The 19,572-nt window shown below is 44.8% G+C and overlaps 1 protein-coding gene across 1 annotated transcript in view; it reads left to right on the forward strand.

Moving 5' to 3' along the window:
• Positions 1–19,320, forward strand: part of LOC102185985 — a 65,457-nt gene extending 46,137 nt beyond the window's left edge. The window contains exons 6-7 of the mRNA XM_018042674.1: positions 15,065–15,135; positions 18,303–19,320. Of these exons, the coding sequence (XP_017898163.1) occupies positions 15,065–15,135; positions 18,303–19,320 (1,089 nt within the window). The remainder of the gene's footprint in view (positions 1–15,064; positions 15,136–18,302) is intronic.

Below are 19,572 nucleotides of genomic sequence, written 5' to 3' on the forward strand. Positions count from 1 at the left end.
GGACACGACTGAAGCGACTTAGCAGCAGCAGCAGCAGCAGCTTCGACATCCCTAAGAATAACTGCAGGCAGATGTTGTTCCGATTTTATGAATGATAAGATACAGACCCAAGGGAGTTAAGTAGCTTCTTGAGTATCACATGATGAGGATTATACAGAAGGGTCAGAATCATTTATTTAAAGTGTGACCTTGAGTAAGACGTTTTATTATTTATTTTTGATGGACACCAAAAAACCCCCTCTGCTACAATAACAATTTTTCTTGGCTTTATTTAATAAAAAAAGTTCCTTCTTTACCCATTAAGTTCCCATGCTGCTACTGCTACTGCTAAGTCACTTCAGTCGTGTCCGACTCTGTGCGACCCCGTAGATGGCAGCCCACCAGGCTCCCCCGTCCCTGGGATTCTCCAGGCAAGAATACTGGAGTGGGTTGCCATTTCCTTCTCCAATGCATGAAAGTGAAAAGTGAAAGTGAAGTCGCTCAGTCCTGTCCGACTCTTAGCAACCCCATGGACTGCAGCCTACCAGGCTCCTCCGACCGTGGGATTTTCCAGGCCAGAGTACTGGAGTGGGGTGCCATTGCCTTCTAGTTCTACTATGTTTCAGTTTGGTATTTGAGTGAATCTTTCTGGGCTGTCTTTTGCAATCTACTGACCAATCTGGTCTCTCTCTAGGTCTGTACCATATAGTCTTGACTGCTACAGCTTCACACTAAAGTGCAGGTCCCCTCTCCTTAAGCTGCTTTTTCAGAAGCATACTATCTATTTTTGATGTTTCTTTTTAAATTTAAAAATCAGTTTATCAAGCTTCATATAATTCTATTGAGATTTTTATTGGAGTTGTACTGAATATATAGTAGAGAAAATAAAGAGAATTCATATCTTTATGTTAGATTTTCCTGTCCATGAACATGAACTGTATTTACTTGGATAATCTTTAATGTCATTCAAAATTTTTTTTTAGTTTCTACATATAGGCTTGTATATGCTTTGCTTTAGAGTTATTCCTAATAACATTTTTTATATTATAAATGGTTCCTTTTAAAAGTTATGTTTTTTCCATTTAATTTATTATTTTTTTAATTAATTTATTTTAGCTGGAGGCTAATTACTTTACAATATTGTAGTGGATTTTGCCATACATTGATATGAATCAGCCATGGGTTTACATGTGTTCCCCATCCTGAACCCCATAAAAGTTCAGTTCAGTTCAGTCGCTCAGTCGTGTCCGACTCTTTGCGACCCCATGAATCGCAGCACGCCAGGCCTCCCTGTCCATCACCAGCTCCCAGAGTTCACTCAGACTCGCTTCCATCGAGTCAGTGATGCTATCCAGCCATCTCATCCTTGGTCTTCCCCTTCTTCTCCTGCCCCCAATCCCTCCCAGCATCAAAGTCTTTTCCAGTGAGTCAACTCTAAATATTTTTCTACTAATATAAAAATAATCATTTTATAATAAAAAGGTCCTTATAACCATAAAGACTAATATAACTACATTATCTTTCAGATTTTGTTTACCTGGTGAAACTTTTTCCATTTCTTTACTTTTAATCTCTTTCTATCCTTAGGTTTTAAATTAATATCTCATAAACAGCATATTGTTGGATCTCATAGGTTGCATTGATGACGTAAGACAGCATGTGAAGAAGTAGGGGGCACTGCCGTTTACTCAGGACCGAAGATCCCAAGACCAGATAGATTCTGCTCTCACCACGTAAATATCCATCCACCATACAAGGAACACAGCCATGCTTAGGGGTGGGCCACAGAGGTAAGATGGGGACAGAGCCACATGGCCACAGAGAGCTTGCCAGGCAGCCACAGCTGGGAGCTGGGCTGTACCCCAGAGATCAGGCTGAGGCTGGACGCGCACACACACACAAGCTCTGGCTCTGGGCACCCAGAAGCGAGAGAGCTGTGCAGATTACAGCTGCCCCGCTCTGAAAACAGCCACCAGCAGAAACAGACACTCGGGACACGCAACAGTAACGAGTCCTGGGCTTAAGTGACAGGGTAACCAGAAGAGGAGGACCTCAGAGAGGCAGCACTTGAGACTGATAGGGGCCAGAGTGCAGAAGAAGGTGGCCCGGATGACAAGGCGAAGCTCTAGGAGCACACTTTTCATCCAAGATTTCATGGGTAAAGGCTCAGAGAGGTTATGGGAAAGGAGGAGGCCTTCGGGAGAGGACAGTGTGGGAGAAGCCCACTGCATCTGCCACTTGACCACCAAGACGACGAGTCAGCCAGCAGACCCTAGACCCGGGCCCCTGGAAAGGCATCAGAAGGGGTCCTCATTATAGAGCTCCCCTGGGGCTAGAGCAGACGCCATCAGAGAACGCCTCTAGGGCCAGAGTACCCAGGCAGCCCAGAGTGGCGGAGTCACAGTCAGGGGCCTTTCTTAGGACACACACAAACTGTGCAAATGCACTGGAATCTTCTCGTCACTGATTGAATACGGTCAGATCAGACAGGAAAAATCACCCAGAGTAGCACTGAGTTCATCCAAGCCTACTGACTGCACATGCACGTGTCTCCATGATATAACAAACACTAGGACAATAGAATGGGAAAGACTAGAGATCTCTTCAAGAAAATCAGAGATACCAAGGGAATATTTCATGCAAAGATGGGCTCGATAAAGGACAGAAATGGTATGGACCTAACAGAAGCAGAAGATATTAAGAAGAGGTGGCAAGGATACACAGAAGAACTATACAAAAAAGATCTTCACAACCCAGATAATCACGATGGTGTGATCACTCACCTAGAGCCAGACATCCTGGAATGTGAAGTCAAGTGGGCCATAGGCAGCATCACCATGAACACAGCTAGTGGAGGTGATGGAATTCCAGTTGAGCTATTTCAAATCCTGAAAGATGATGCTGTTGATCATCAAATCAAATCAAATCAAATCAGGATCATCAAATCCTGAAAGATGATGCTGATGTTGCACTCAATACGCCAGCAAATTTGGAAAACTCAGCAGTGGCCACAGGACTGGTAAAAGTCAGTTTTCATTCCAATTCCAAAGAAGGGCAATGCCAAATAATGTTCAAACTACTGCACAATTGCACTCACTTCACACACTAGCAAAGTAATGCTCAAAATTCTCCAAGCCAGGCTTCAACAGTACGTGAACCACAAAATTCCAGATGTTCAAGCTGGTTTTAGAAAAGGCGAAGAAACCAGAGATCAAATTGCCAACATCCGCTGCATCATAGAAAAAGCAAGAGAGTCCTAGAAAAATATCTACTTCTGCTTTATTGACCATGCCAAAGCCTTTGACTGGGTGGACCACAACAAACTGTGGAAAATTCTGAAAAAGATGGGAATACCAGACCACTGACCTGCCTCCTGAGCAATCTGTATGCAGGTCAGGAAGCAACAGTCAGAACTGGACGTGGAAAAACAGACTGGTTCCAAATCGTGAAAGGAGTGTGACAAGGTTGTATATTGTCACCCTGCCTATTTAACTTATATGCAGAGTACATCATGAGAAATGCTGGGCTGGATGAAGCACAAGCTGGAATCAAGATTGCCAGGAGAAATATTAATAACCTCAAATATGCTGATGATACCACCCTTATGGCAGAAGGTGAAGAACTAAAGATGAAAGTGAAAGAGGAGAGTGAAAAAGTTGGCTTAAGACTCAACATTGAGATCATAGCATCTGGTCCCATCAATTCATGGCAAATAGACAGGGAAACAATGGAAACCGTGACAGGCTTTATTTTGGGGGACTCCAAAATCACTACAGATGGTTATTGCAGCCATGAAATTAAAAGACACTTGCTCCTTGGAAGGAAAGTTATGACCAACCTAGACAGCATATTAAAAACCAGAGATACTACTTTGCCAACAAAGGTTCATCTAGTCAAAGCTATGGATTTTCCAGTAGTCATGTATGGATGTGAGAGTTGGACTATAAAGAAAGCTAAGTGCCGAAGAATTGATGCTATTGAACTGTGGTGTTGGAGAAGACTCTAGAGAGTCCCTTGGACTGCAAGGAGATCAAACCAGCCCATCCTAAAGGAAATCAGTCCTGAATATTCACTGGAAGGACTGATGCTGAAGCTGAAAGTCCAATACTTTGGCCACTTGATGTGAAGAACTGACTCACTGGAGAAGACCCTGATGGGAAAGACTGACAGCAGGAAGGAGACTTCCTTCTCTAAGGGGACGAGAGAGGGTGAGATGGTTGGACGGCATCACCAACTCGATGGACATGAGTTTGAGCAAGCTCCAGGAGTTGGTAATGGACAGGGAAGCCTCGCATGCTGCAGTCCATGGGGTCACAAAGAGTTGGACACGGCTGAGCCACTGAACTGAACTCAACTGAGGACTTTACTATGTGATGCTCACTCCTTATAAGCAAAGTCCACGAGAGTGCCGTGCACAAAGCAGCCATTCAGTAGATATCTGTGGATCAATTTACATGATGCTCAGAGGAAAAAGAAATTCCAGATGAGCAAAACTAGAGCACTGATTGTCCCAACTTTTTCATTTCTAGAATCCCCAGGCAATGTTCCCTGACAGCAGATCTGAATCGCTGACAGCTGGAAGGACACACAACGAAGGACCAGACAGGAGCTGGCTCTCCCCACTGAGATGATCTTGGTCACAGGCTTCCCCGACCACATGGCTGCTCAGGAGCCCTGGGGCTCCTGTCTCCATGATTCGCTGACTTTCAGAGGAGCCTAGCCCTTGAATGAGCAAGCACAGATGGAAGTAAAAGACAAAGGAATGGGAAGGAAAGAATTCAGTAAGCCTTTCTCCTCTACTCCAGTAGAAAGTCAGCTCAGAGCTGCCTTGAAGCAGGAGGCCCTTCCTGGGGCCCCTGACTCTGTAGGAGACTTCTGGTCCTCTGGCTCGGATCGCCCAGGAGAAGGTCTCTTCACACCTGCTGCCTTACCTGGTGTTACCAAGAGTCTGAGAAGCTGTGTGATTCCCTATGCAAGGATCACGTCAGTTCTCACGAGGGAGTCCCAGACCTCCTGCCCTCCTCAGGCTCTCCCCAGCTTGCTGAAGCCTCTTTCCTTCCCTGAAGCCTTGCAGCTATTTCTCCCTCCATCCAACCAGTTCAGACTAACCTTGATCCAGCATCCCAAAGCAGGGCCACCACAGATCAAGGGTCATTCTGATTATGCACTCATGGTCCTCCAACCCTGGTCAAGAACAGCCAAGATTGGCAAAGCCCACCCTCCAGAAAGGTTTTTATAGAACGGATCTTGCAACCCAGAAACTGTCTCCACCTCCAAGTCCAGCACATTCTGTTTCCACTTTCTTGGATGCCCCTGGGATTCTCTGCGTTCACGGTGGCCTGGTCCTCCACTCTCAAAATACACTGCTTCCCAAATAGTACAGGACTTGGAAACTAATCTAAGTCAACTCCAGGTACATTCTAATTCCCACAGGGCTTCTTAACTCTTGGGTACATTTTATTGTTTTTAATATATTTATTTATTTGGCAGCACCAGGTCTTAGTTGTAGCATGTGGGTCTAGTTCCCTGACCAGGGATCAAACCCTGGCCCCTCGTATTGGGAGTGGGAGTCTTAGCCACTGGACCACCAGGGAAGTCTCATGTTGGGTGCATTTTAAAGTGGTGGCTCAGACAGTAAAGCGTCTGCCTGCAATGTAGGAGACCTGGGTTCGATTCCTGGGTCGGGAAGACCCCCTGGAGAAGGAAATGGCAATCCACTCCAGGACTCTTGCCTGGAGAATCCCATGGACAGAGGAGCCTGATAGGCTACAGTCTATGGGGTCGCAAAGAGCTGGACACGATTGAGTGACTTCACTTAACCTGTCAAATATTCTTTGCCTTCATTTTGGCTTGCTTCTCCACTGTCAGATGTTTCTCACAGTGAAGCCTTTAAAGTTCTCTGCCCAGAATCACTTCCCAACTCTCATCTCTCCGACTTGTCTATTCAATCACTAATTCACTCATGCCTTCAGGCACAAATGCATACATTTCTAGTAAAAAAAAAAAAAATGCTGAGTATTGGGTCAGGCACTATTGCAGGCCCTGGGACTCAAAGATGTGCTCATTCTTCTCAAAGACCTCGTAGTACAACAGGAGAGAATTGTGTCCTCAGAAGATTAAAGTACAGTGTGATAAAAGCTTTGATATGGACATATTTGTGGCTGTGTGAGCAGAGGGCAGACCCAAATGAGATTCATTATGGGACATTATTGGTTCAAATAACTATTCCTGGAGCTGGCAAGAGAGGCTGGCTCCAGGAACAGTGGGATCCAGAGTCCAAATGACATCATCAGGATATTTCCCCTCTCCGGGTTTCATCTGCTTGGCTTTCAGTGGCTGGTAATAACTGCATGGCATGGAATGAGATCCAGGGATAAGCTCCCCTCTTCCAAAATATATATCTGTGCAAGTTCATGTGGTAAAATCAGCTACACACACATACACACACACACACACACACACACCCTCCCCCCAAAACATACTCCCCAACAAAACTGTCCTTTATAGGGACTCTCTAAATGACACTGCCCTGCATTCTCAATTCTAATGGAAAGAATTCTAACATAAACTTCAGGGCTGCGGAGAGGGGCTTAGATTGCTGAGTATATCACAGTTACAGAAAGGGAAGCCTCTGGGAACCATTAAGGCCCTAACGGATGGGAGTCATCCTGGGATGAAGCTTGGCCTGTCAGAAATTCCCATCTGAGGTCTCCACTCTCTATGGTACAAAACAAATCCAAGGAGAGAGGAGGGTACATGAAGAAACCTCTACAGGTACCAAAGATTTTCATTTTAGATTCATCACAGCTAGAAAGCATCTCATTTTAAAGATAAGGGATTAGGACAAAACAGATCCCACAATTAAAAGGATCTAACTGGAAATATATCACGTTACAAAACAGCATAAATAGTTGGATATTTTGTGTGCATGAATCAAAGTATTCATGCAGTTGTTTCCACGTAGAGGTCTGACTAGAGATTTGTATTTTCATCTATATTCTCTATATTCTCCTCTCAGTAGCCGGAGAGGATTTTCTGAAGCACAGAGCTGATCAAGTTACTTCCTCCCTTAAATTCTTCAAGTCAACCCCCTTGGCTCTCAAAAGGAAACTCATATTTCCTATTACGGCTACTTTAAGCTCTGCATGATGTAGCAGGGCTAGAAAATAAGAGTTTTTAGACAACCCAAAGTTGGGAAGTTTAACAAGGGTGCCCCATGAAAAACTGGGACCTCAAAAGACTAAACCTCACTGTATTTCTCATTAGTAAAAAAATAAAACCACCAAGAAATTGTTAAATTCTTGGATCTAGGCAAACCGAAATTTTCTCTGGAGAATTTGCAGTCACAAGAAAGACTGTGGTCCATACTCATACAACCTGTGGTCTCGCTAAAGCTGCAAATGACAGGTGAGGTTTCTGGGGATATCCTGAGAGATGAGAGCCATGCTGGGAAGTTCCTCCAGTCCATCAGCAAAAGAAAACACAAGTTCTTTTCTGGAGGAACTCAACTATAATTCAGACCTGAAAAAGTTCCCACAGATAAAGTCCCAAGGAAAGTGAGCAGCTAACAGTCTAAAATTACAAATACACAAAGAAGCAAATCACCATCACACAGTGACAGAGGAAACACAGACAGCAAGATCAGGCATACACAGACTTCAGCACTGGGATTTACAGATAGAGAATTTTAAGATTGCTATGCTTCATAGGGTTAAAGACGTAAAAGAGAATTGACAATGTGAATCAGCATCAAGACCAAGCCAGAAACCGACCAAGCAAATATCGAAACAAAGTCCCAAGCAGATTATCTAGAAACTAATAATATAAAGATTGAATGTAAAATTCAGTGGATGGATTAAACAGAAGATTAGACACAGAGGAAAAGAGACTAGAAACCTAGAAGATCCATCTGTAGAAATTATCAAGAAAGCTACCTAGGAGCCAAACAGATAGAAAACAAGAAAGAGACATTAAGGGATATGGAGAGGAGAAAGAGAAACACTGACATATGTTGGACGAAACATCTAGAAAGAGGTAATAATAAAAATGATTATAGGAGCTAGCAAGTATATAGTATTTACCATGTGTCCCTGTTCTAAACTATCATGTAATTAACTCACTAATGTTCACGAGAAAACCTGTAGGTAGGTAATGATGTCATCCCCACTTTATAGATGAGGAATAATACCATCCCCACTCTACACGTGGGGAAACTGAAGCACAGAGAAGTTGCAACATTTGTCCAGGGTCTCATAGAGACGCCAAGTAGCTTGGCTTCAGAGTTTGTGGTCTCAACCACTATGCAATCTATGAAGAAATAATAGCAGAAAACCATCCAGAAATACTAAATGACAGTAATCCTAAAATCCAGGAAACATCATAAACCCAAAATGTGATATAAAGAGAAAACCACTAGATGCATTTTGATGACAGTGTACCACATCAGAGAAAAAAGAAAAGCCCTTAGGAAGGAAAAAGGCAGATCACTGAAAGTGATCGGCAACTTGACTGATGGCCAGTCTCACAAGAATAACATTAAGACAGTGCATCTCCAATGTGCTGGAGGACAGTAACTGTCACCCTGAGATGCCAGCCTGAAAAAACCACATCCAGAAAAAAAGGGTGAAACAATGACATTTGCAGACAGAAAAAAACCTAGGGCATTAACCCCACAAAGACTCTCACGAAAGGAACTTCTGAAGAATGCATTTCAAGGAATGGAAGATAAGAGATGCAAAATAGGAAAGAAAGAGTTAGTCACTCAGTCATGTCCAACTCTTGCATCCTCATGGTCTGTAGCCCATCAAGCTAGTCTGTCCATGGGATTCTTCAGGCCAGAATACTGGAGTGGGTAGCCATTCCATTCTCCAGGGGATCTTCCTGACCCAAGGATCAAACCTGGGTCTCCTGCATTGCAGACAGATTCTTCACTGCTGAGCCACCAGGGGTGAAATGAGAAGTTGAGCAAAAATATGCTAGTTTTATGGGGATACATTTGAACAAACATTCACTATTTAAAACTCTCAATAAATATTTAATGTCTTGGAGGGGAGGAATACTGGAGCACAGTTGATTGGGAAGAAGGGGAGCGAGGTTAAAGCTTTAAAGGTCCTGGTGTTGTTCATGAGGAAAGACAGTTGTACAGTTTGTCCACTGCACCAAACAAAGAACAGGGCAAAGCAAGGAATGAGGGCTGAGACAGAACCCTCTGGTCAACCCTTGTGTCCAGCTGCAGGGCTGTGACTACCGAGACAGCACCCTACTTCCAGACAAATTAGAAAAAAAACATCTTCTGTAAAGCCAGTGACATTCTAGGCAGTAGCAAATAACTTCATCTTCTGCTCCCATCTTTTGATAAATCTTTTTCAGTGAGAAGGTTTAGAGACCTGTTCCTGCAAAGCTGATGACTAATGACTATTGGCCAGGTTCCTAGGGTTTCAGCCACATCTCTAGCCAGCATAGATTTGTAAAGTCTTATAAGAAGCTTCTGGAATTCTCTTGCTATTTCAGTGATCCAGTGGATATTGGCAATTTGATCTCTGGTTCCTCTGCCTTTTCTAAAACCAGCTTGAACATCTGGAAATTCACGGTTCACGTATTGCTGAAGCCAGGCTTGGAGAATTTTGAGCATTACTTTACTAGCGTGTGAGATGAGTGCAATTGTGCGGTAGTTTGAGCATTCTTTGACATTGCCTTTGGGATTGGAATTAAAACTGACCTTTTCCAGTCCTGTGGCCACTGCTGAGTTTTCCAAATTTGCTGGCATATTGAGTGCAAGACTTTCACAGCATCATCATTCAGGATTTGAAATAGCTCAACTGGAATTCCATCACCTCCACTAGCTTTGTTTGTAGTGATGCTTTCTAAGGCCCACTTGATTTCATATTCCAGGATGTCTGGCTCCAGGTGAGTGATCACACCATCGTGATTATCTGGGTTGTGAAGATCTTTTTTGTACAGTTCTTCTGTGTATTCTTGCCACCTCTTCTTAATATCTTCTGCTTCTGTTAGGTCCATACCATTTCTGTCCTTTATTGAGCCCATCTTTGCATGAAATGTTCCCTTGGTACTTTCTTGAAGAGATCTCTAGTCTTTCCCATTCTGTTGTTTTCCTCTATTCCTTTGCATTGATCACTGAGGAAGGCTTTCTTATCTCTTCTTGCTATTCTTTGGAACGCTGCATTCAGATGCTTATATCTTTCCTTTTCTCCTTTGCTTTTCACTTCTTTTCACAGCTGAAACTTCAGTACTTTGGCCACCTCATGCGAAGAGTTGACTCACTGGAAAAAACCCTGATGCTGGGAGGAATTGGGGGCAGGAGGAAAAGGGGATGACAGAGGATGAGATGGCTGGATGGCATCACCAACTCAATGGACGTGAGTTTGAGTGAACTCCAGGAGCTGGTGATGGACAGGGAGGCCTGGCGTGCTGCAATTCATGGAGTCGCAAAGAGTCGGACACGACTGAACTACTGAACTGAACTGATAAGCAGCTTCCCTTTGGGGGCCAAGTTTTGCCTGGGAGTGCCAAGCACACAAGAGTGGCCACTTTCCTTACTCACTCTCGAAGTATCAAACTTTAGAATATCTGAAAATCTGAAGGTGACGATACCTTGGTAGAGTTTCAATGAACCTTCATCATCATGAGTATGACATTTTTTCTCATGCTTGATTAAGAAACATGGGTTTTGTAGGAACTGAGTTGGTCATTTTCTTACTAGGCTGTGAAAATTCTCTCAGTAATGTGTCAGAAATACAGACATACACAATAGATAATTTTGCCCAAAATATGCATTATAAATACTTTTCCCCAGTTTGCTGTTTGACTTACTTACAGTGACCTTTTCCATGAATAAAAATTATTTTTAATTTTCAATAATTTTTATTCAAGATTTCTGAGTTTTGTGTCATGTTTAGGAAAATCTTCCCCAATCCAGAGTTATAAAAGAATTTCCTTGTGGTCACCAAGGGGGAGAGGAGAAGTGAGAGGGATGGACCAGGAATTTGGGATTGATAGATGCCAACTATTACATTTAGAATGGATAAACAACAAGGTCCTAATGAACAGCACAGGGAACTATATTCAATACCTTGTTTAAAACCATAATGGAAAAGAAAATAAACTGAGTCACTTTGCTGTACAGAAGAGATTGGCACAACATTGTAAATCAACTATAATTCACTTTTTTTTTAAAAAAAAAGGATTACTATTCCTCCCCTGCCAATCAGAGTTAAAACAAAATTCTTTGAACACACACACAAATAATTTTCCCAAGTTTTCTTCTGACTCTTTTTGCTTCTCTTATTTATATTTAAATACACAATCCATTTTAAAGTTAACTCAGGGAACTCAAACAGGGGCTCTGTATCAACCTAGAGGGGTGGGATGGGGAGGGAGATGGGAGGGAGGCTCAAAAGGGAGGGGATATATGTATACCTATGACTGATACATGTTGCAGTTTGATAGAAACAGCAAAATTCTTTAAAGCAATTATCCATCAATTAAAAAAAAGTTAACAAGGTGTAAATATGAGCTATGATCCCTAAGGCATTTTACTCTAGATGGCTTCTCAGTTGCCCAGTAACTTTTGCTGACATTATTTTTATTATTTTATCTCTACCCACTCTCATTCGAAATGGCCCCTTTGTCATATACTGGATTCCACATGCATGTACGTTTGATTCCTGAGACTCTCGGTCCTGCTGCCTCAATCTGTCTGCCTGTTTTCATGTTAACACCACACTGTATTCACCGAGGCTTTCAAGTATGTTCTAATATCTGGTAGGGCTGACCAGTCCTCATTCCTTTCTTTTTCTCTCCAGAAGAGGCTGAGGTTTCATTTTCCTTTTTTTTCCTCACTTCTTTTCACACCTAGGAAAGCTACTGTTTTCTGTAGAGTGATTTTGCCCCAGTCACCTTTCTGAGCCACCTGTCTTTGCGGTAGCGTCTCAAGACGACTCTCTGAGGTTGTCCAGGCCTCCTATCACACCATTCTCCCCAAAACCCACGTTCTTCCAATTTTCCAGCCTCAACGTCCCCTGGAACCAAGCCTGTCAGGACTTCATCAGAGTCAACCTCTTGGGTAGGATTGATGCTGTGGCTCACTCGCATCTTCCAGAGTAGCTTCTCCGTTCTGTCTCTGGGATACTTTCCTAGCTTACTACTCCTTCAGTTGCTGCTTTTCACTACTGTGTTGGCCGAGTCCTCCTCTCCTTCTGGGTCTCTGGAGGTTGGAGGCCCCAGTGTTGAGTCTCAAACCTCTTCTCCACGAATACTCACTCCCAAGGATGAGCTCCCCAGCGCCTCTGGAATGTAAGGGGCACAGTCTTGTGTATCACCGTCATCACATCTTCATGCCTGAAACAGTGCCCTGGCACAGCGTAGGCACACAGCAGTGCGGGGTAAATGAATGGAGGAGTGAATACACGCCTCTGGTTGCTTTACATGCTCCATAGTTAAGTTTTCAAAGGAAACCACAAGTAGCCCAATGTGGAGGCAGGATGGGCACATGAAAGGAAGTCATAGGAGCTAAGACTGAAAATACTGGCTGGGCTCTAGACAGTCTAAAAAAAATCTAGCTGGATTTCCTTGGTGGTGCCGTAGATAAGAATCTGCCTGCCAACCTGGGGACACGAGTTCGACCCCTGGTCCAGGAAGATCTTGCATGCCGTGGAGCAACTAAGCCCGTGTGCCACAACTATTGAGCCTGCGCCCTAGAGCCTGGGAGCTGCAACCACTGACGCCCACACGCCTCAGAACCCATGCTCTGCAACAAAAGAAACCACCACGATGAGAAGCCTCCACACTGCAACTAGAGAGCAGCCCCTGCTCACTGCAACTAGAGGAAAGCCTGCACAGCAACGAAGCCCTAGCACAGCCAAAATTAAATAAGTAAATTATTTCTTTTAAATAAATAAACTATATAGAACTAAAAAGATAAGAAAAGCTGTTTTTAAAAAGCCTTTAATAAAAAAAGAAATACAATCTAGCTAACAAATATCACGATGTAGAGGGAGAAAGGCGACACAGTACAGGCGGTATGCTAAATTCCTTATCTTGTATAAGGGAACTCAGTATACCCTGTTGTAGTATTCATAAATCAAAAATATAAATGTAGGTTTTTTTTTTTAACTATATAAAGCTGTAACATTAACATCTAAAAGAATTAAGAAAGGAAACTGGACCTTGGTTGCAACTGGGAAAGGAGATTAGGAGAGACGTTACTTTTCATTTTTGCGCCTCAGTCTATGGCCACGCAACCCTAAATGCGCCCAATCTGGTAATTTTATGCACCTTGGTATCATTTGAAATAAAATTACTGTGCAGTCACTACTTCTGTAGTAAAATTTTAAAAGATCAAGTGAGCCAGGCCATGCAGGGCCTTGAATGCCAAGCAAACCGTTTTTTTTTTTAATTTAAATTTATTTATTTTAATTGGAGGCTAAGTACTTTATAATATTGTATTGGTTTTGCCATACATCAGCATGAATCCGCCACCAGTGTACACGTGTTCCCCATCCAGAATCCCCCTCCCTCCTCCCTCCCTGTACCATCCCTCTGGGTCACCCCAGTGCACCAGCCCCAAGCATCTTGTATCATGCATCAAACCTGGACTGGCAGTTAGTTTCTTATATGATATTATACATGTTTCAAACCGTTCTTTAGCTACAGACACTCATGTTACTTGGTAGGTCGGCGTCTTGCACAGGCTCACAGCAAGCAGCAAAAGGCTTTAGGACAGCCCTTCCTCACAGGGAGGGGGACCAAAGAGGGCAGGATGGGTACAGAGGCAGAGTGATTGGAATCAGGGCAAATAAAAAACATCTCGTGAGCTTTCTTGTCTCTTTCATCTCCAGGACGTCTCATTTGCCAGTTCCCCTCCTGCAGGAAATCGCAGGGCCTTTCAGCATCTTGATAAACCTCCCTGGGCCACCAGGCTTCTCTCCCGCTCCTGCAGGCAGCCACACATCCAGAGGGTGGAAAAGCATTCTCTGCCATTTGTCAATCCCAGCAAAGCTATTTCTTTTCTACTCACTACCTCCAGCAAGAAGAATGGTGTCAAGGTAAGAATTTGCTCAAGAACTATCTCCGATCAAAGGCAGATCTGTCTCCTCTTGAGTCCACACTCTCATGAGTTTATGTTGGGGTATAGCAGGCAGGGGGCACAGGCACCCACCCATCAGCAACAGTCAGGAGACAGGAAGCTCCCAATGGTAGCTTTGGCTGCTGGTAGCTTGAACTATGGGAGAGCCCAACAGGGTCAAGTAGGTTCCTTCTACTTCTGTTCCACTTCCCTATACGTTCCTCTTCTCTCCAAACATTCAAATCTGTTTATGAAGAGAAATATTTTGTGAATTCTAATTTAGGGAGGGAGGTGGCATGGGGGCATTGAAAAGCTAAATTGCTGCTGATAACCTCAGGCATCACTGATTTGCTTGCTAGTCAATGTTATTTTATTTGTTTTGTTTCTTGTATCCTTGTATCTGGCAGAAAATACAGGTCATAATCTAAGATGGTAATTTAGAATTTAACGCAGGTGGGCACAGCTAAGGGATATTTCTAAAAGACACTGAACCTCACCCCCCACCCCCAACCAAGACCAAGTCTTCATAGGGAGCTGTTACTATTGCTGGGCCTGATGGGAAAAAGGAAGAAGCTAGCAGAACCCAGGGGGTGGCTCTGGCTGGAGCTGTAGTTGTCACTGTGGTTTTAGAAAAGGGCCACCAGACAGGGGCTATGTCCTCAAGTAGCATAACACTGCCAACTGCCAACTCAGAGCCTGGCAGGGAGGCAGCCAGGGAGCTCAAAACCCCAATCACTCTCTTCCACCTCCTCACTCTCCAGCCTCCTGTCAGCATGGCCCTGGAAGCAAACGGGAGGCAGAGAGAGAGGGAGGCCATCAGCTAGGCACTGGTACATCTCCTCCCGGAATGCAGAGATGGGTATAGAGGAAGGAAGGGAGACGATGGCAAAGGGTGCAAACCTCTCTCTTCCCAAGGCCTCCTCACAGTCCTGGGACTGGGTCAGTTTCTCATGGTGTCTCCTCCGTTTGTTTCTTTGACTGTTGGCTTGCGCCTCTATCTAGTGTCACTTCTTTGGAATAATCTCTCACCATCAACAGAGAGAGGCTTTCCCCGTGGTGCTACCTATCATTCGGTAAGGAATTCACCTGCCAATGCAAGAGACACAAGAGACACGGGTTTGATCCCTGGGTCAGGAAGAAGGGCACAGCAACCCACTCCAGTAGTCTTGCCTGGAAAATTCCATGGACAGAGGAGCCTGGCAGGTTACAGTCCACGGGGTCACAAATAGTTGGACACAAATGAAGTGACTTAGTGTGCACACATCATCAGAAATGCCTTGAGAATGTATTCATTGGGTTTTTATTTTGAGGTAGAGGTACACAGGTACTAATAAGTATTGAGTTGGCCAAAACATTCATTCAGGTTTTCCATACCATCTTATGGAAAAACTCTAATGAACCTTTTGGCCAACCCAATATCTTCAGTTTGCGATTTCGGTTTCTCTAGAGAACAGTCCATAATAAGGGTGAATAACCTGTGTCCACCACACAGAGCTAGGCACTGGACACACACCAATGCATGGAGAAAAGCATTGTCTGTCCTTATAAAGCTCACACATGGGGCCATTTCTAGCTCAAGAGGCCTCCTGACCCACTCACACCTGTCATAGCAAGAGCTCTTCATGACCCTAAATCATGATCGCCTTTCTTCCTTGGGGGTGCATTCCTCTTAGCTACAAAGATGGCCCCCAGAGCATGACTTCCTGGCCCTAGAAGGTTATCTCAGTCCCAGGCAGAAGGAACGCTGAGCTCAGAGTCCTTTGGTCACCGTCACATAATTTGTCCATACTTTTCTCCTCCTGCCTCTCTGCGGACATGACATGGCCTGGGATGCTGACTGGAGGGGACATTCTCATGTCATTACAGGGCCGTGTTGCAGCAGAGAGCCCAGGCAATAGAGTCAGAGAGTCGCTGTTGCTCAGTCACTAAGTCGTGTCCGACTCTTTGCGCCCCCATGGACTGCAGCACATCAGGCTTCCCTGCCCTTCGCTATCTCCCTGAGTTTGCTCAAACTCATGTCCGTGAGTTGGTGATTGCTATCTAACCAGCTCATCCTCTGCCACCCCTTTCTTTTTTTGCTTTCAACCTTTCCCAGCATCAGGGTCTTTCCAATGAGTCAGTTCTTCACATCGGGGGGCCAAAGTATTGGAGTTTCAGCTTCAACATCAGTCCATGCAATGAATATTCAGGGTTGATTTCCTTTAGGATGGACTTGTTTGATCTCCTTGCTGTCCAAGAGACTCTCAAGAGTCTTCTCCAACACCACAGTTCAAAAGCATCAATTCTTTGGCACTCAGCCTTCTTTATGGTCCAACTCTTACATCCATATGTGACCACAGGAAAGACCATAGCTTTGAGTATATGGACCTCTGTCAGCAAAATGATGTCTCTGTTTTTAATATGCTGTCTAGGTTGGTCATAGCTTTTTTCCAAAGAACAAATGTCTTTTAGTTTCATGGCTGAAGTCACCATCTGCAGTGATTTTGGAGCCCAAGAAAAGGAAAATCTGCCACTGCTTCCACTTTTTCCCCTTCTGTTTGCCATGAAGAGATGGGCTCAGATGCTATTATCTTAGTTTTTCGAATGCTGAGTTTTAAGTCGGCTTTTTCACTCTCCTTCTTTACCCTCATCAAGAAGTTCTTTAGTTCCTCTTCACTTTCTGCCATTAGAGTAGTATCATTTGCATATTTGAGGTTGTTGATATTTCTCCTGACAATCTTGATTCCAGCTTGTGTTTCATCCAGCCCAGCATTTCACATGATGTACTTTGCTTAAGTTAAATAAGCCAGGTGACAATATACAGCCCTTGTTGTACTCCTTTCTCAATTTTAAACCAATCACCTGTTCCATGTCTGGTTCTTACTGTTGCTTCTTGACCTGCATACAGGTTTCTCAGGAGGCAGGTAAGGTAGTCTGGTATTCCTATCTCTAAGAATTTTCCAGTTTGTTGTGATCCACACAGTCAAAGGCTTTCTTGTAGTCAATGAAGCAGAAGTAGATGTTTTTCTCAAATTCCCTTGCTTTCTCTGTGATCCAGCCAGTGTTGGTAATTTGGTCTCTGGTTCCTCTGTGTTTTCTAAACCTTGTACATCTGGAAGTTCTCAGTTATGTACTGCGGAAGCCTAGCTTGAAGGATTTTGAGCATAACCTTCCTAGCATGTGAAATGAGCACAATTGTGCAATAGTTTAAACACTCTTTGGCATTGCCTCTCTTTGGGATTGGAATCAAAACTGACATTTTCCAGTCCTGTGGCCACTGCTGAGTTTTCCAAATTTGCTGGCATATCAAGTGCAGCACTTTAACAGCATCATCTTTTAGGATTTGAAATAGCTGAGCTGGAATTCCGTCACCTCCACTAGCTTTGTTCGTAGTGATGCTTCCTGAGCCCCACTTGCCTTCACACTCCAGGATGTCTGGCTCTAGGTGAGTGACCACACCAGCATGGTGACCTGGGTCATGAAGCCTTTTTTTGTACAGTTCTTCTGTGTATTCCTGCCAAGTCTTCGTAGTCTCTTCTGCTTCTGTTAGGTCCTCACCGTTTCTGTTCTTTATCATGCCCATCCCTGCATGAAATGTTCCCTTGACGTCTCTCATTTTCTTGAAGAGATCTGTAATCTTTTCCATTCTATTGTTTTTCTCTGTTTCTTTGCATTTTTCATTTAAGAAGGCCTCCTTTCTATTCTCTGGAATTCTGCCTTCAGTTGGGTATATCTCTCCCTCTCTCTCTTGCCTTTCACTTCTCTCCTTTCCTCAGATATTTGTAAGGCCTCCTCAGACAACCATTTTGCCTTCTTGCATTTCTTTTTCTTTGGGATGGTTTTGGTCACTGATTCCTGTACATTGTTACAAACCTCCGTCCATAGTTATTTAGGCATTCTATCAGATCTGATCCCTTGAATCTGTTCATGACCTCCACTGTGTAATCATAAGAGATTTGATTTAGGTCATACCTGAATGGTCTAGTGGTTTGCCTTACTTTGTTTAGTTTAAGCCTGAATTTTGCAATGAAGAGCTCATGATCTAAGCCATAGTCAGCTCCAGGTATTGTTTCTGAGTCAGAGAGAACGGGGTTTAAATATTCCAGGTCTCCAGGGCTGTGTGGACTGCAGTAAGTATCTGAATCTCTGCAAGCCTCCAGTTCCCTCCTCTGTGACACAGGGACAGTAACTCCCACCTCGCAGGGTGGCTGTGAGAATGGATGGTCACACAGTAGGTGCTTTCACGTCTTTGTGTTCCCAGGAACACCAGCGGAGGGTTTCTGAGCTTGGATCCAACCATCGCAGCCTGGGAGACAGAATTCACACCCATGAATCACACTGACGAGGCCCATCCTCCAACTTTCAGCACGATGACCACGACCTTGTTCCTGCTGACGGCCGTCATTGCCCTGGGAGGACTGGCAGGAAACGCGGTTGTGCTCTGGCTCCTGGGCTTTCACTTGCGCAGGAATGCCTTCACCGTCTACATCCTCAACCTGGCGGCAGCCGACTTCCTGTGCCTCTGCTGCCAAGTTGTAGATTCCCTGGAGGCCCTCATCGCCTGCTGCAGCGCCAGCCCCATCCCCACCTTTTTCACCACTGTGATGACCTTCGCCTACCTGGCGGGCCTGAGCCTGCTCAGCGCCATTAGCACTGAGCGCTGCATGTCCGTCCTGTGGCCCGTCTGGTACCGCTGCCACCGCCCCACACACTTATCAACCATCGTGTGCGCCGTGCTCTGGGCCCTGGCCCTGCTGCTGAGTATCCTGGAGGGGCAGTACTGTGGCTTCCTCTTAACAGACTTTAGCCATCTTTGGTGTCAGGTGTTTGATTTCATCACTGCCGGGTGGGTGATGTTCTTATTTGGGCTCCTCGCTGGGTCCAGCCTGGCCCTGCTGCTCAGGATCCTGTGTAAGTCCCAGCGCGTGCAGCTGACCAGGCTCTATGTGACCATCGTGCTCACAGTGCTGGCCTTCCTGCTCTGCGGCCTGCCCTACGGCATCCTCTGGTTCCTCTTAATCTGGATTCAGGATGATTTGTTTGCCATCCCCTGTCACAACTGCCTGGTTGTCTTTGGTTTGTCCTGCATCAACAGCTCCATCAACCCCATTATTTACTTCTTCGTGGGCTCCTTCAGGCAAAGGCAGACAAGGAAGCGAGGGCGGCAGACCCTCAAGGTGGTGCTCCAGCGGGCCTTGGAGGACGGATCAGAAGAGGGTGAAAGCGAAAGCTCCCTTCCTCAGGCAACCCTGGAGCTGGGACACAGTCTGGTGTCCTGATTCAGAGTCTCTGCCTTGGTCAGACACACTGTGGCTTTGAGCGACAACTTTCTTTCTATTACTTCGGGAGGATCTCTTAGGTTCTCTCAGCCTCTGGACCCACCCTGACTGTAAAACGATTAAACAAATCATCTGGGTGGTGAGGATTAAGGAGTCGGGGCCGTCGCACAAGCACTGTGTGTGTGTATTCTGGACTGTCTTACCCAGGGGTCTTCACCCCACCCCATGGGAGCTTCGCCAGCTCTGGGTTCC

Source organism: Capra hircus, chromosome 29, assembly GCF_001704415.2.
Source record: "Capra hircus breed San Clemente chromosome 29, ASM170441v1, whole genome shotgun sequence".
Lineage (NCBI taxonomy): Eukaryota > Metazoa > Chordata > Mammalia > Artiodactyla > Bovidae > Capra > Capra hircus.